The following is a 16,559-nucleotide window of genomic DNA, read 5'->3' on the forward strand; positions in this document are numbered from 1 at the left end:
GAAAAGGCTCTAGCAGCTTCTTCACTGAGCACCAGCACCCGAAGAGCTAAAGGAGCTCTTCCTGAAACCCTGGCCTAGAGAGAAGGCAGGCAGTGCCCTGTTTCCCTGAGCTTCCTGGCATCTCTGGCAATGGGGAGGCCTCCCGAGTATTCAATGTCCTGTGTCACCCAGCCCCACAGCACTCCAAAGCTCGGTGACTTTTCTTGTCGTCTTTGGAGGAGACCCAACTGTGCTTCATGTTTATGTTGGATGGTGCCCTAAAAATGGAACTGAGCAAGCTGGTGCCTTCTGCTCTTGCTCGAAACTTCCCCGCAGCTGGTGAAGGAGAAGGGCTCTGTGGCCTTACCTTGAGATATCTCCCCAGTACCATTCAGCATCCTGTAAGGACATATTGTTGTTCATGCTGTTGTTGGCTATAGAAGTGGGCTTGGGTGGTTTAGGGGGCAGTGCTGCGGGACAAAAAGGAGGAGACAAAAGAAAAAAAAAGTTGTTTGCAATCTGAACTCCAAGTGTACATTTAAAATTAGACTTGCATCTTTTCATTGCAAAAACAGAAAAAAAAAAAGTAAAGGGGGGCGGGGAAGTGGTGAGATTCTACTTCAATTAAAATGTATAAAAATTCAATTCTATTTTCAGTTAAAAAGGCAACTGAATTTGCTAAAAGACATTTACAGTGGGGGGAGGGGGGAAGAGGATGGATACCAGGAATTCATGATATCATGTACCACAGAAGATACTTACTTGCCTTTGAAAGAAACCTCAGAATTGACTTAAAAGGAAAACTTAAAAAGGAAAATAGTAGTAGTGCACGACACTGGGGGGTAGGGAGATGACATAGACAGACGGACAGACAGACCAACAGACCAGCCTAGAGGTTCGAAAATAAATGGGGCTGGCTATGGGAGAAAAAAACCTCATAGCAAACCCAGAGTTGACATCCTCCACCTCTAGATTTTAGCTGTGCTAAAGTTGTGCACCCTGGTAACTTGTCTAAAGTAAGAAAGCAGGGACATCTGAGAAGCAGAAATAACCGAAGCCTTCATCCCCCTCCTCCTCCTCAATTATGAAAGACAAATGTGGCTGCTGTGTCTTGCCTGAGCACTGAGGTCGCATTTTCAAACAGCCCTCGTTTACAGCAAGTATGCTTTAAGAACTGGGTTTTTCTATGTTGGTACTTCAGGCACAGCTCTGCCAAAGCCACTTTAAGAAACTCATCTGTGACCTAAATCTCCTTAGTCTTCATGTTACTATTCTGCTGGGAGGGGGGACACTGGGCTCTACATGCTAGGTCCGGTTAAAAACCCTACCCACTTCTTCAATGTCAAATCAGTATGTACAGGGGTGACAAGAATCCCTTCAGCCTTTCTGAGCCTCCTCATGGTAGGAAGGGCTGACCCCAGAGGGAACAGCCAATGAGCCTAAGATTTTTTTAGCTAAATCCCAAACCATTAACTTAGAAAGCACTGTAACTGCTTTAACTTATGCCCTGGAAGATTTCAGGTGTCTAGCAAGACTATTTTACAGAGGAGAGGAAAGTCGACTTCTTTTCCCATTGTAGTATCTCAGCGAGAGAGAGAGAGAGAGAGAGAGAGAGAGAGAGAGAGAGAGAGAGAGAGAGAGAGAGTGTCCCCACATCTGATTTACGAGACACTCTCAAGTCATCAGAAACCAGTCTGAGTCACTGCTACATCTCACATGCTTTCTAAAGCACCCCGTGTCATCAAAGTAGCACAGAGTCCAGAGCCAGCAAAGGAGAGCAAAGCGGCACAAAAGACGAGTCCCCTTAATGAAAGGAACAATATACAACAGTATAGCCCAACTTGCCAAGGATCACAATTAACAAAAGACAGCAGCAGAGAAGAAAGTAGAAACCAGTTCCCATTCATCCAGCAAGAACCAGCATTTCTCCAACACAGCCTGAGGGAGCCGCTTGCTGCTACAGGCAGGCAAAGAGTCTGTTTAATTTTAAAGTCCTAATCAAACTAATTTTAAACCGTGAAACAAATCAGTAAAAATAGCAACCTCAAGAGGATCTGTTACAGCAGCTTTCAAAAAAAAAAAATTAAAGTCACAAAATTAACTATCTCTCTCCGTTAATACTGCAGCATTACCTGGTGGATCCATTTCTATATAAAACATCAAGTCTGTGCCACAGTTTATATCTGTCTTGGCACACTCTAAGTCCAGGTCTTCCATAGTCCAAACCGTGGTGTACATTTGTGCGAGAGTTTCCTTGGCTGTGCTCAGTTACAAGAAAAGAGTCCGGCTTTCTTTGTAATGGTGTCTTGGAATTCATTTTAAAACCTATACGGGGCCGCACTGTAACCTATTACATCACACGCCCCAGCCAATCAAGTCAGAAAAATGTCACCAGACCACTCCTGCTTCGTCAGTTCTCCTGGATGCCAGCTTCACACAGCCCCAGCCTCTCTCTCGGAGAACCTACATGTCACACAGCTGCGGCGTCTACATGCTCATCGTTTCCAAAGGTGTTTAATTTGCCTGCTCTCTTCCAGCAGTGCGCTCTCTAATTCCCTTTTTATTACTCTGCAGCATGGTACAGCCCGCTGTTGGCAGACTGACAAAAGCTGATGAACTGCAGCTTCCAGCCCTGTTCCCTTCGTGCATCTGGGCTTAGAGATAGCCTGGCTATTCCTTGGTATAAAAAAAAAATCTTACAAAGGCATCAAAATAATCTTACTGTCTCTATTACAGCCCTTAGATGTCACCCGCATATTAGGAGCAGAAAGGACCTGAGCACTCTGGATATTTAAATCCAGTCCTCCACAGTTCACCAAGAGCTTGGATCTTAAACTCTGCCATAGATGCACCATATTTAAAAAAAAAAAAAAAGGGAAGCTTAGAGACAGCACTTAGACAAAATGCCTCTACCAGATATCCCAAGGTCAAAACAAGACTTTCTCGAACAATCATGAAAATTCAGCCCAGGAATAAAGATGTCTATAATTTTATAGAAATGGCAAGCATTATGGGAGTTTCAGTGTTACAGCCTAATGACACTGGGCAACAGGACGCTTCTGCAAAAACAAACAAACAAACAAACAAACAAAAACAAGCAAACAAAAAACCCGAGGCCATATATCAGAATGCAGAGGACAGGTGATCTCTGCCAAGTGTTTCACCCAGGAACCCACCTCACAGCTAGCTGCTTAAAGGAAGGTGATGTAATCTCTCTCTCTCTCTCTCTCTCTCTCTCTCTCTCTCTCTCTCTCTCTCTCTCTGCCCTCCCCCTTCTCTCTTTAGCTCAGAGCCTTACTGGGGGAGGGGAGGAAGCGGGGGGGGGGGGGGAGACGAACGAATACTCCTTCTTAGTAGTATTCAATATAAAGAAATCAATTCCCCTACAAATGTAACGATTCGTTTTGGTTCTTTAAATCATTCTGCATGCAATTCTGTCACCACAACTGGAGCTTGATGTACGCTGCCCCTGGGAGCCAGAACCTCTTGACATTTACATGATTATTTGGGGGAGGGGGTAGTGCTTCAATGTAAATGTGGCTTCATTTTAAAGAGTGGGCTTTTGTGGCTGTGAATGCTGTGCACCGGTGGGATGGTTTACAGAACACAGCGGCCACTTTAGGTTTCTATCCCATTTGGAATCACACAGCACTAAAAGGCATTTCGTTCTCTGGCTGCCATCCACTTGCGTCCCCTCTCTAGGGCATTTCTGTATTATTGGAGACTCAACCTGTCCTTTCCAGCTCACACTTCTCTATCTGCCAATAAACTATAAATCCATAGTTTAAGTAAGTCTAAACTCAAAGTCAAATAAAAATGGTAAGGAAATATGTCCTTGGATAAGATCTAAAAAAAAAAAAGTAGTTGAATAAAAATGTTGAGTTTTCTCCCAAAAGTAAAGTGACATGTCTTCTGGGCAATACGGCCCAAGGGTTAGCCCCTAGGCACGTGTGTGGAGCACTCAGTAAGTCAGCCTAGCTGTAGACTGCTGCTACCAAGTGGCAAAGGGTCCGGGACCCAACGAGCAGGTCTGGGAGACAGGTGATTTTCCATGGTCTCTGCAAGCCCGGGCTCGGCCCCAACTTCCTGCCCAGTACTTTCTAAACTCCCAACCTAAACCCCATCTCTTCTCCGCAGTGTCCCCCCCTGGAGGACAGAAGGGAGTGTCTCCCCTAATCGCCCATCTGCTCTCCCCAGGCAGCACTCACCCAGGCACACACACTTCCAGCGCTCACACACACCCGCCCGCCCAGCCAAACTAGAGAGGACGGCTTGCAGATAAAGAGGCCGGTGCAGAGAAGTGCATAAATGAAAAACGACTTACTTTGCAGGTTATGCATTTCAACGGTTTCGCTTTGAACTGCCAGTATCCCACCGGGGAAAAAAAATCCAAAGAAGCTGTTCTTCTACCAAGTGGCTCCAGCCCCCGAGGCTCCCCCGCCCGCCCGGTACCGGCAGTAAGGAACCTAGCTGGCAGTGAGCGCGCAAGGCGGGGGCGCGCGACTCTCAGCCCGGCTGCCGGTTCCCCTGGGCTAGGCTGCAGCGGGTCCCTCCGCCCCGCGCCCCGCCCCGGCAGCAAGTCCCCGGCTCCGCGAGCAGAGCTCCCCTGGGTCGCGCTACTGCAAGGGGGAAGAAAGGAGCCCCGGCGGGCGCTCGCACGTCTCGCTCAGATAAAGATCGCGGCTTCATGATTAACTCGGGCAGGTTCAAATATTTGCTGAGCTAAGGATTTTGGGAGGGGGAGGGGCACCCAAGTCAAAGTCAAAGTTGTCATCGGGCTGACAAGTGGCCGAGGCAAGACTAACTTGCTCATTTTCACCCGGGAAATGAGAAAGGCATTGTAAGGGGGTGCTGAAAATAGTCCTCCCTGGTGGCCACGGTGCCTGTAATGTGCTGGCAGCCCCCGCTCCGGGGGCTCAAGTGGGCCGCAGTGAAGCAGCACAGGAAGTAATCCACCTAGTTCAGCAAAAAATAGAATCAAAGACGCGCTTGTGAAGGCCTGAACCTCTCAGAACAGCTTAGGACAGGGTGCCTTGCTCTCACGTCCTCCTCCTCCCACGCACTGGCACAGTCTGCCCCGCAGGTGTAACAGGAAAGCCCTTCACATAGCTCATCGTATGCTGGCTGGCAGCCCCAGGAGGGCATCTTCTATGCAAGTCCAAATCTTTAAGGGGTCAACTTCAGCTCACCTTCAAATGGCCCTAGGACTTTCTAATCGGACAATCTAGAGTTGTGTCTGCACTGGGTTAACTGCTGGCTGTGCTAGGCAAAGGGACAGAGAAGGGCGTGTTCTCCCGACTTGGGGATTCTAGTCTTTTATTTGAGAAAGTTGCAGATAACTTTCTGAGTTTATGATTGCTAGCTGGACAGGAAAGAAATCAAGTCTTTTCCTGGGAAATGTTCACATGGCATCTACCCAAAAGCCCCGACTTCAATCTTTTGAGCCATTAACGAAAGGAAATCACAAAAGCCCCAAACCTCAACATGACAGTAATTTAGAGATCATTACTTAGTAATTCCTTCATACTATTGGGGGAAGGGGGCTTCACAAAAAGAATTCAACCTTTAGACTTTTGGTCCTAAACTCCATTCTCAGCCCACAGGCCCTATTCTTTGCTTTTCTTGGTATGGAAAGAAAGAACTAACAAACTGAATTTACTTTCTTTTAGCCTACACTGAAAAGAAAAACAAAAACCCTCACACCTATAACAAAACCCTGGCTTTCTTGTTTTCTTCTTTTAGCTTAAGAAGAAAAAAAAAAGCTGCCTTCTTATTTTCATGCATTTCCCTGCTTTCAAAAGAGTTTCTCTGGAAGAAACATCAGACACATTGGCTTCTCATGCATACCTGTCTGGACCTACCTAAGAACCTTCTAGAAGATTAAAATGTAAATCTGACAGTCTATTTTGTCTCAGATCAAAAGTATCTACCGTAAAGCCGTATATAGCAGGAAAGATTCCAAATACCCACAGACATGTTGTTTTAGACAAATTCCTCATGATATGTAAAATCACCTACCACAGAGGCTCTCTTATGAACGTTAACTGCAAGCGCGAGCAGACTCTTTCCCCACTGATACAGACACATGCTCTTTATTAGTTTAAGGAGGGAGCCCTCTGCTGGCAAAACTGAGTAAATCACGCCTGCTTAGGAGAAAACCACCAACTTCCAGTTTCACCTTCTCTGTATCCAAAAGGCCCCACAAATTAATAAAACATAATTATAGATAGCTTATAACCATACATGATTCACTACTAAACCAAAGGCACAGATGTCACAGTGCCTAGGAATTAATTCCCATTTGGCTAATAAGCCCCTTTAAGAAACGCTGGCTTTCTTGGTGTCCTATTTATCTGGGGCTGCTGAGACCCATTGCATACAATATGACTCACTTATTCATCTGGATGCTTCAAGCCAGTGAGCATCCCCTTGCCGAGGGCTTTGTACAACGTGCTTCAGAGACAAAGACAGGCCAGGACTGTACTTTTCAGTAGATTGCAGCTAGCCAGGAAATGCCCCTGCTCGTTAACATGTGTTTCTCAGTTCTGTGGCATGCTGTCTGCTCTAAACAAGACCTCTTCAGGCCACCGAGGGAGACCTGAAAGGCTTGCTGCTTCTCAGAGACTTGCATGCATCACTGTCAATGAACAAAAACTAGGGAAATCAGGTGTGTGTTGGGGGGGGGGTGAATTATCCAAAGTTACCCACGGTTAAAGGAACACGTTCCTTCTTAATTCCAACATGAGACATCTTAGAAAGTAGGGCTCTCCCGGATAGGGCTAATCCATGACTCCAGTGAGCTTAATGAACCCACGGGAAGGAAAAACACCCTTTCCAGTTAATAAACAAACCTAGGCTTGCATAAAAAAAAAAAAAAAAATCCAGACACAGTCAGGCTACAGGCTTTCTGAGAAGGCACGCCCACACCCACTGTCTAGCAGACAGAGGAACTCCCCCTCCGACTCCCCAGCACCCATCCCGTGATGTCCATCCCTTCAGAGAAAGCTGTAGCCTGAAAACAAAAGTAAAAACATTGCCTAGCACGTGCCCAGGGTGGCGCTCACAATGCACTTGGGGATCGTGGGTAAACTTTCTAGTTTCCATGAGATGGATCAGGCTCTCCCCCAATACACCTATACCCCTCTTGGGGTCTACATCTATATCGAAGTTTCAATTTTACCTTAGAGACAACTCTCTCGAGTCAGAACATACTTTCAATGCAATGGGAGGAAAAAAAAAAACAAATCAGAGAAAAGTGAAACTCTGAAAGTTATTTCCTTCTGTCTTGGTGTTTGCTTACGTTGTCTACAGCTAAGAACCCAGCCCAAGGTATTTAAAACCAGATGCATGAATTCAGCTCTTCGGGAGGGATGTTTTGCAATGCACCAGCAGTTAAAAATTAACCTTGACAGGTGTAGGAGAGCAGGGGGAGAAGGAGTCACTTCTCTTCCAGGCTTGACGGTGCAATATTAGACTCCAATTATGATATATTACTGTTTCTGAATACATCCATGAAATCCAAAACATGGATTCAGAGGCACCCTGTGTTTGCTGGACCTGTTCCTACTGCAGCTGCCCTGTAGACATCAGCTCGGCTCCCCACGTCTGAGGAGTGTAAGGAATTCCAGAAAACCCGCTACTCAGCCTCAAACAATGAAGCCTTCCCGACCACAGGGGATGAACGGCAAGCTAAGAGAGCTCTGAAAATACACTATCCCCATCACCTGTCCACTGTGCCTCCATCCATAAAAGCAAGGGATCTTTACCTCAAAGGATCTTTACCTCAAAGGGCTGCTGGATACAGGAAATAGGTTAGTTGGCTTCTAAGATTTCTTTGAAAACCAAACAGTTTATCAGCGTCTGGGTATATTTGGAGAATTAGTAGACTGTGCCCATATCTCTAATTGGAATGAATCAAAATGAGGAATAGCCTCTGTCTTTGCTTCTTAGAAATGTAGTTGAACCAATTACACCAACGGTTTAAAAAAAAAAAAAAAAAGCAAGCAAATGAAAACAACAACAAAAACCCACAGGGCAGCTAAAGATAAGGGAACGGGGTCTGAAGAACACCCACAGTGAATGGACCAGGTTAGCCTGCACAGAAAGCTCACCAGGGCAGACTGGGACACAGATAAAGTGAATGGCACTGGGAACGTTGTGTACAGTTGTACATTCTGTGCACTGCGCAAAGGCACACTGGCAAGGTGACAGAGGGAGTGGCGCTGACATCCAGGCCACTCCACCCACCAAGACACACAGTTTATTCAATCCTAACAACCCAGGGAGAGAGGCTCAACTTTCCTTCCACTGTCCATCTCAAACAGTCCACATGGTGCTGTGGCCCTTTGCTGCATATGGCCCCTGGGATCTTCTCTCATTATTAGCTCACAACATTCGGAAGGCCTTTTCATTAGACGCTGAAAGCAGGCCCAGGATTCCTAATGGTTCCAACAATGGAGGCATTGGTGATCTGCAGATGGGACAGGCTGGACCCAAAGGTAGCTTCTGGGCAGATTCAGGTATGGCGAACACTAGTCAAGCAGCATAGAGCAAACCTCTCAGCTCTGTTTCTTCAAAGCCTTATAACACTTAAAATGTGGCCTTGTGTTGGCGCCAGCTTGGAGAAACACATTAAGAGATGGTGATACACAAATGCCCTAGAAAGTACACACACCCTGTAGGGCACAGTCTGCAACACCTCGATTTGCTGTCTGCCAGCAAACCAAAATGCTATTTTCCTTTTCCTTCCCCAGTTAAAATCGGACCTGCTTTTCAAGGCCCTTTTCAGGATGTACTCTTCCCTAAGCTTACCTACTTACTCAATTACCCCCAAAAAGTCACCAACAGTGCCTCTAAGGCTCTGCTTCTCTTGGGAGAAGTGCACTCCCAGCTAGTCTTTAGACACTATGTCTTAACAGGCCTTATTTAAGTTGATAGTGTGCCTCAGACGTCAGCCTTATCATTCCAAGTACTACCTGGTAACAGCCCAGAGAAGACGCCTATCTACCCTTCAACAAACACGTCCTTGTAGCCCACACTTAAGGATCCCTTCAACGACTCCTTTCAGAGCAGGAGTCTCTATCAATGACTGGTTTATGAGCCTTCATTTGAGATGCTCTGGAGCTGAACTTCCAAAGCCCTCGGGGACTCTTGCATGCCGAGCTAGCAATGAGGACCTCTGGGAAGACATTACATTCTCACTGTGGTCCCACACTCCAACCCCCCTGCCTGGGGATGCCGAGCCAATCAATCACTGCACTGGAGCTGTCCTAGAGCCCAAAGGTGATTCAGTAGGAAAGGCACCTTCTTTTACCCTCTTGCGGGTGGAGAGTGAAATGTTTTCACAGGTGAGAGACACCGAAGCGTCCATTTCGTCCCATGGGGCCTACAGAGTGCTCAGCACGGCTGAGAAATATCACGAGAAGTGAAAATGGCTCACGGAGGGCTTAAGGATCATTTGGATTTAATTCTCCCCACCCCACCCCCTTCTTTTTTTGAAGAGGCTGCACAAGGGCTAGGACAATCCAGTACGTTCAAATCTCTGCCTTTCTTTCCTCAGCGGAGCTGACGGAACTAATCTTCCTTTCAAATTAGTACCCAACTCTGTGCAGGGCCACTGGAGTCCGCTCCTGTGTATCAGGCCGCATTATGAAAATGGCTGCTGCTGATACATGCTCGCTTTTGTAAGTCGGCCTTACAGAAGACATTTAATCCATTTATATTAGACTACAGTGGCGACCTCCCCGCAAACCCCCAGACAAATAAGCCCTTAGTAATCAATTCGTTTGTAAAAGTCCCGTCTGGCTTTGGGCTTCCGTGTATATTCCCCATGAGGCCAGTGGGTGTCCCTAAGAAGACTGTGATGACGGACTCCTCAGATTCCACGTCCCCACCCCATCCCCACTCCTCACCCCTCACCACCCCAAGTCCTTCAGCCCCAAACAAAGCTCCGCTGTGCCTCCTCTCCAAACAAGTAGCTAAAATGCGAGCAGGAGGAAGTGAACAGTTGCAGCTCGGCCCTTTGTTTGGCTCAGGGCCTGGCTATTCTTGGTGCCCATCTTCCTTCCTAGCCCATGTGGTTAGCCTCTGGGTAGGCAATCTCTAGGGCTCACAGCCACATCCATGCCTCCATGGGCATTTGGCCCCATTAAAGTCAAAAGCAGCTCCTGAGCATAACCCGGTACTCCCAAATCCATTATCCGGTAAATTTAGTGTCATATGGGGTGATGATGGTCTTGGCCTCAAATCCCAAGCTAGGCTGAGGTTCCCCGATGTCTATAGCTACGGGCACCCCTGTGAAATGCTGCTTGCTATGGTTTGGAACCTTTGGAGTGTACCATGCATCTGTGATCTCTAGGGACTGGGTTTTGGGCCCATCCACAGAACCTCTCCCCCAGGTCCTGCACATCCCCGGTGCTCAACCAGATGTTTTGAGCCCAAGTCCTGGCCTCTCTCAAGGGGTCTCCATCCAGATTCAAAGAACCACAGCTGGCCACTCGGAAAAGCACAGCAGGATGCTCAGTCCCAGAGGCTGCTCCTACCGCTGTGCTAATTGGTTTCCCATCACAAATAGTAGAAGCAGGGTGCTTCATTTAAAAGCCTGGGCACCAAGGGAGAGTACAAGCAGAACTTAACTCTACAACTATGGGCCCCTGCTAAGGGCTGACTAGTAATCTACACGACCAGCCCTGCAAGCTGACTGCTGCTACTAGATCACAGGTTGTTTGAACTCTAAATGAGAAGTTGCTGTTCAGGTGAGTCTACACTTCCTGCCCTGTTAAATGGCTAGCTGAAGGCCCACCTGCTTTCAGAAAGGCATCTGGCTTGGTCTAAATAGCCCCAGCAGAACACTGCTTCCATACTGCCTGCCTGACTGAAAATGTTTATTTTGACAGAAATTTCTTGGCATAACCACTTCCAAAACACACACGCCAAGAGACTTTATATTATATAGTAATTATAAATCCCCCCAACTTGGTAAGATTCAGAAAAACAACAACAACAAAATGTCAACAGCTAAAACGAACTCCATAAATGTATTCAGCAACCTGAAGCCTAAGAGGTGTAAGGTCCAGGGAGCTCTCTCTCCCTCTGTGTTCATCTAAGACAAAAGGATGGAGGTGGGAAGAAATCTTGAGGTCAAGGCTAACCAACCTCTGCTACAAAGTGAGTTCAAGGCCAGCCTGGACATGGTGAGACCTAGTCTCAAGCTAGTAAATTAAATACAAAAAGAGCAAAACCAAGATAAGTTTAAAGCCTGCAAAACCCGACATCTGACATTTCACAAATACCTCCAGCCTCCGCCGTTATTCTTCCACGAACCATAAATTAGCATATTACTATCAACTGCAGTGACACCAGAGACCTGTGTGGATTCTAGGGAACTCAAAAACCACCCATTTCAAGGTCCAAAAAAGCTGAGCCGGAAGTGAATGTCAAATGTTGTAAAGCCTTACCTGGTGCTGGCTGTCGCTCACTCCACTCCGTTGAGATTAAAAGCTCTACCGCTTTTATGAGGTGTTCAGTATTATCAGAGCTGCAACCAAGAGCATTCTGTGAGAACCGTCGTTTCTATGAGGAATGCTGTTTTCATTTATCTGCATCCTACTGATGCTTGTGAAGTAAGTCTACACAAAAGTTCATCTGTGAGCCTTCAATGTAGGGCCACTCATTACCCCCCTACCCCTACCCCCGTCCCCCAACCTTCTTTTCATCCTTCATTTACCTGGCTGCTGGGAATCTGAAAAGCACGTGGCTGAAAATTTCAGAGAGGGCTCTTGCATTCAGAAGGTTCTTGCTGGAGGCTTGAGAGAGCTTGAAGAAGTGCTTGAGCAAATACTGGAGCGTAAGCCAATACTGATGAGGTATATTAGGCGACCTAATGAGCTTCTTCAACAGCTGGATGTAGTCTTCGGAGCTTGGTACTTCTGCAAGTTCAAAACAGAACAAAACAGGAAGCAGAGTGAGGCTAGGTGTAGGTGCCAAGGAGCCAGCGCTTGAAGCATTTCTTCTCTCTCCCTCAGCTACAGGAGGAAGCTCATACGGAAATCTTCAGGAAAGGTACCTAGGGCATCTCTCCCTCTTATTAAGACGGGCATTGTGAGAAAGTAAAGATCTCAGGTCAAACGAAATGCAAGCGACTCCGCTTGTAAAGAAACCACAAACTGTTCTGGGTGTGCTCTCCGAAGCCTGGCCTCCATCAGCCAGGACCAAGCATGATTGGCTACTTCCTCGGATCATCAGATAAGTATCACAGGTTAAACTTTGAAGGTCACGGACCACAATTTCCTGTCCCCAAAGTACTGAGCAGAGCCTCGGCTCCCGAGGCTGACTGCTCCACCCTCAACACGATTTGTTCTGGGTGTTCAGTGAAGAGGGCAAGAATGGTCCTCGGCCTGCAGTCTAGTTCTGGATCTCTGAACCTGACCCTGGTACTTGCATGGCTGTGACCTGCACAGCTGCAGTGGGCTTTACAGAGAGTGATCAAAAGTTTACAGTTTAACACATGGGTCGGCTTCTGAGCAAACACAAATCTGGGTCTCTACTATTAGATGCTGTGTGGTAAAGAGGAAGATGTGGGGTGACGTGAGGCATGAGGGGGGCAGTTTAGTATTTTCTAGATGCCTTCTACTCCTCCCAGCATGCCAAGTATGGCTTTATCTCAATATCCATCCCAAGAGCCCTGAAAAGAGAGAACCAACCTTGGGCTAAAGACATCATCTCATTGTAAACAGCTACTGGAATGACAGGATTTGGTAAGTCGGCGAGATAGCGTTTGAAAGCATCTGCTAAAACGTGTACATCGAACACATCCAAGTCCACTGAGGCGGCATCTAGGAGAGAAAACAATTGAAGAAACGTTGAGGCCCTCAGACTTCTGTAGGGCCAATTTTCCAAGTGTGGGACTTAAATGAGACATAGGGAAGGGAGCGATGCGGGGTGGGGTGATAGTGGTGGGGGAGGGGGGGACAAGTGCCGCGGCACACTATCAGCTTGTTTCTCAGAGGGTCATTTCTGAATTTTGGACAGAACAGCTTTTCTTCCTGGAGTTCTGTCTTACACCCAACCATTAGCTATCAGGCTAGTCTCATATTTCTTAGGGCAACAAAAATCATGCCACTGTTACTGTTAATACTCTCCACTGATAAGGTGGTGCCCTCCCCATGCCTGGATTAAAAGTCAGAGCCCCAGTGTTCATTAAGTACAGTTTGGAGAGAGATCCTGTAGGGGTGACTAGGTTAAACAAGGTTGTACAGTAGACCCCATGTCCACGAACCGGCATCATTATAGGAAAAGACAAAGTCACGGACACAGGGACTACACGAAGAGAGGAAAGGCCTTACACTGAGAGGCAGCTGTTGGAGAGCCAAGAAAGAGGGTCTCAAAGCAAGCAATGTGGATTTCCAGCCTGCAAGGCTATGTGAGAGATACATTTTGTTCTGTTTTCTGGAGTGGTTCTGCCCTGTCTGAGAAGGCTCTGGCCTAGAAATGGCTAACCAAAGTCTCCTCAAACCACAACAGGAAGATGAGAAGTCCCTGGTTTTCCCAAATCTTAACTGCTAAATGCTGCATGAAATTTAACCCTAAGAGAGTGATGGACTGAACATCTAGATACTACAGGATTTTGGCAAACGATTTAAGGATTACCTCTAGAACAATCTGAACAGTCTCAGAATGCTTCCCTAATGCTGTTACTATGTAACCATCGGCCAGTAAGGAGGTCACGCCTTACATTCAGCAAAGGGGAAACAGTAACCTAAAGTACTTTTCTGCCCATGTGAGGCGATGTAGTTCAGTCTCTGGGATGGGAAAGGAAATAAGGGGCACCAAGAGCAAGATGGCGTCTATAAAAAAGGCATTTGGCCATCGAAACAACATGGGAAGGGTTATCAGGGGAAGAGTGTGCTGAGGAGGACCTGACATTACACTTTCTCCTGCCTTCACTTATCACTGGGTTCTGCTGTCAGGGAGCTCTAAGGAGCAAGACAATATAAAGATAATACATAACCCAGCGTGTGGCTGGTGCAGGCAGTGACTGGGAGATGAGAAAATACCAGAGTCCCTTTGAGATGTTTCTCCATAAGGAGAGGTCAGTATTTGGGCTATCCTGGAACTAAAGATGGTAGTGTAAAACAGGGTCCACAAACTTTCCCCATTCAATTAAAAACTGATAAAACCTTTGCCCATTCATGACCTCTTTGTACCCAAGAAATTTCTATATGACCCAAGATAGTTAGGTTCATAAAACAGGCATGCACGCAAAGCAAATAATGAAATTATAAAGTAGTTTATTTCACAAGAATTGCTAAGAATATATATAACTTTTACCATTGATAAATGGAAAAAGCTAATTTGCATACTAATGAGAGATTTCTTTGTTTATTCTTTTATATATATGCACACAAAACCACACACCCTTGACTGGCCTCAAACTTGAGATTTTCCTGTCTTTACCCTTTTTTAAATTAATTTTTATTTATATAAGAGTATACTGTAGCTGTCTTCAGACACACCAGAAGAGGGCATCGGATCCCATTACAGATGGTTGTGAGCCACCATGTGGCTGCTGGGAATTGAACTCAGGACCTCTGGAGGAGCAGTCAGTGCTCTTAACGACTGAGCCATCTCTCCAGCCCCTTCTTTGTTTATTCTTTTTTTTTTTTTTTTTTTTTGGTTCTTTTTTTCGGAGCTGGGGACCGAACCCAGGGCCTTGCGCTTCCTAGGTAAGCGCTCTACCACTGAGCTAAATCCCCAGCCCCTGTTTATTCTTATACAGAAGTAAATCTTGAAGTATTTGATGCTTCAAGATACAGAGCATCTTCTTCAGTGCTTTTGGAGGTAATCAATGTTTACATAAAAGAATTGTTAATGCTGGGATGTTTGTATAAGTACATGATACAAAATGACAGAATTATATGTCAAGGGCCATTCCAAATATTTCTGGATATTCTTTCTTAATGATTCCAACCCAAAATTTATTTAACTTTTTAAAAAATGAAACTCAAAGAACAATTTTCACAATCTAACATTTCTATATAATGCAATCAAAGGCATACTAATATATATGTATGTGCATATATGTGTGTGTCTGTAAATGTATACACAGACATCCTAAAGATAAACATTTTGAGGATGGCAGGAAAATTCACACCCAATCACACTGTTTCTACGGAGCAGGAGTCCGTGTGTGTATAACCCATAACATACAATAAATCGTGTTGAATCTGAGTTGAGGTGCGTGTGGCCTGACAGCATGGACCACATACACAGTGAAAAGCGTGAATGTTGTATGTTCGGAACTGAGGAAAGTGGAGCGTGGTGCGTGGGTAAATGTAGCCCAAAACAGCTTAGAATGTTACGGGTTTGGTTTCAACTTAAAAATTTGGCTCACAAACCTTTATTGTTGTGAACTTCTTTATGACCACCACATGAAGTTACCCACCCCTTTATGGGAAATGACCCACAAAAGGAGAAGCTATGGGAATCTGAGCTGAGACTGAGGTACAAAAAAAGCCTTTGGGCCTATCGTTCCTTTAAGCAAACCTTGTCCCACTAAGTAGCTTATGACACCACAGCCTAGTATAGGCTGTGTATAGGCCAGGCAGAGAAAAAAACTGTAAAAGTTAAGGCATCAGAGGATAAAACGCTATGCCACTAACTATCCTAGAAAGCTAACCAGAGATACCACAGCTCATCTTAACAAGCATGCACGAGCCATACTGGCCTTTGCATAAAGGGTCTAGCCTGAAACCCAGCAATTATTTGTAAAATTATATAATGCCAATTTAGATTATACGGGCGCCTGTACAGACTCCAAAGGCTATCTGAAGCTTCTGGCTCCTCTAGACGCTGCCCTGGTGTGCCTCATGTCCTGGCTCTCTGCCTTGAAAAGGAGAAGCTCTGAAATTGCTCATCCTGAAAAATGTATGCGGGAACCATTAGGAGACATGTGTAGACTTCAAGATGTTCCTGTCACGTGTCCCTCTCTCAGACACTATCCCCTTGGTGCTCCTTCCTGCAGGGCTCATGAGCAAAGCCTTCACCAGGACACCTGGCAAGTAGTCTATATGTATCTCACATCACACTTAGGGAGCCTCAAGGACAGAGTGTGCTTCTCCCCTCTTCTTCCAGCCTTGCCTAGTGGCCAACACAGGAACTGTGGCAGCTAAGGTCTGGAACCCTTGGGCAGATGCTCACCCCCTTCCTAAGAACCTAGGGAGTTCTGTCCACAGGGTCTTCACAGTGTGTGAATGAAATTACACCACACGAGCCTGGGGATGAAGTCACCATGTATAAAAGCCCACGGGACTTGACGATAGGGTACACTTGGTTTTACTTATTATTTTTTTTCTGTGAAGTGGCTTCTCACGTGTCCTGGGGTCGCTGACTTGTGCAATGCCTGATTCCTCTTCCGCATGAATGCCACCAGGCAGCGCTTAGCTCCCCGCAGCTAAGAGGCAGTGGTCCCTCACTCCACTTTTCACCAAACTACTGATGGGTAACCAGTTCCTCTAAGGCTTCACTACTCTACTTCCCCGGGGAAGTCCCACCCCCAACCCCCAGCCAGCCACCGGCTGATC

At 46.2% G+C, this 16,559-nt stretch overlaps 1 protein-coding gene across 4 annotated transcripts in view; it reads right to left on the minus strand.

Moving 5' to 3' along the window:
* Pik3r1 (phosphoinositide-3-kinase regulatory subunit 1) overlaps window positions 1-16,559 on the minus strand; it is an 84,872-nt gene that overhangs the window by 9,005 nt on the left and 59,308 nt on the right. For 2 of the 4 annotated variants that reach the window (NM_013005.3, XM_087616445.1), the window contains 4 exon segments: window positions 347-449; window positions 11,436-11,515; window positions 11,705-11,906; window positions 12,681-12,812. In NM_013005.3, the coding sequence (NP_037137.2) occupies window positions 347-449; window positions 11,436-11,515; window positions 11,705-11,906; window positions 12,681-12,812 (517 nt within the window). 4 annotated transcript variants of the gene reach the window in all.

Source organism: Rattus norvegicus, chromosome 2, assembly GCF_021556685.1.
Source record: "Rattus norvegicus strain SHRSP/BbbUtx chromosome 2, alternate assembly SHRSP_T2T, whole genome shotgun sequence".
Taxonomy (NCBI): Eukaryota; Metazoa; Chordata; class Mammalia; order Rodentia; family Muridae; genus Rattus; species Rattus norvegicus.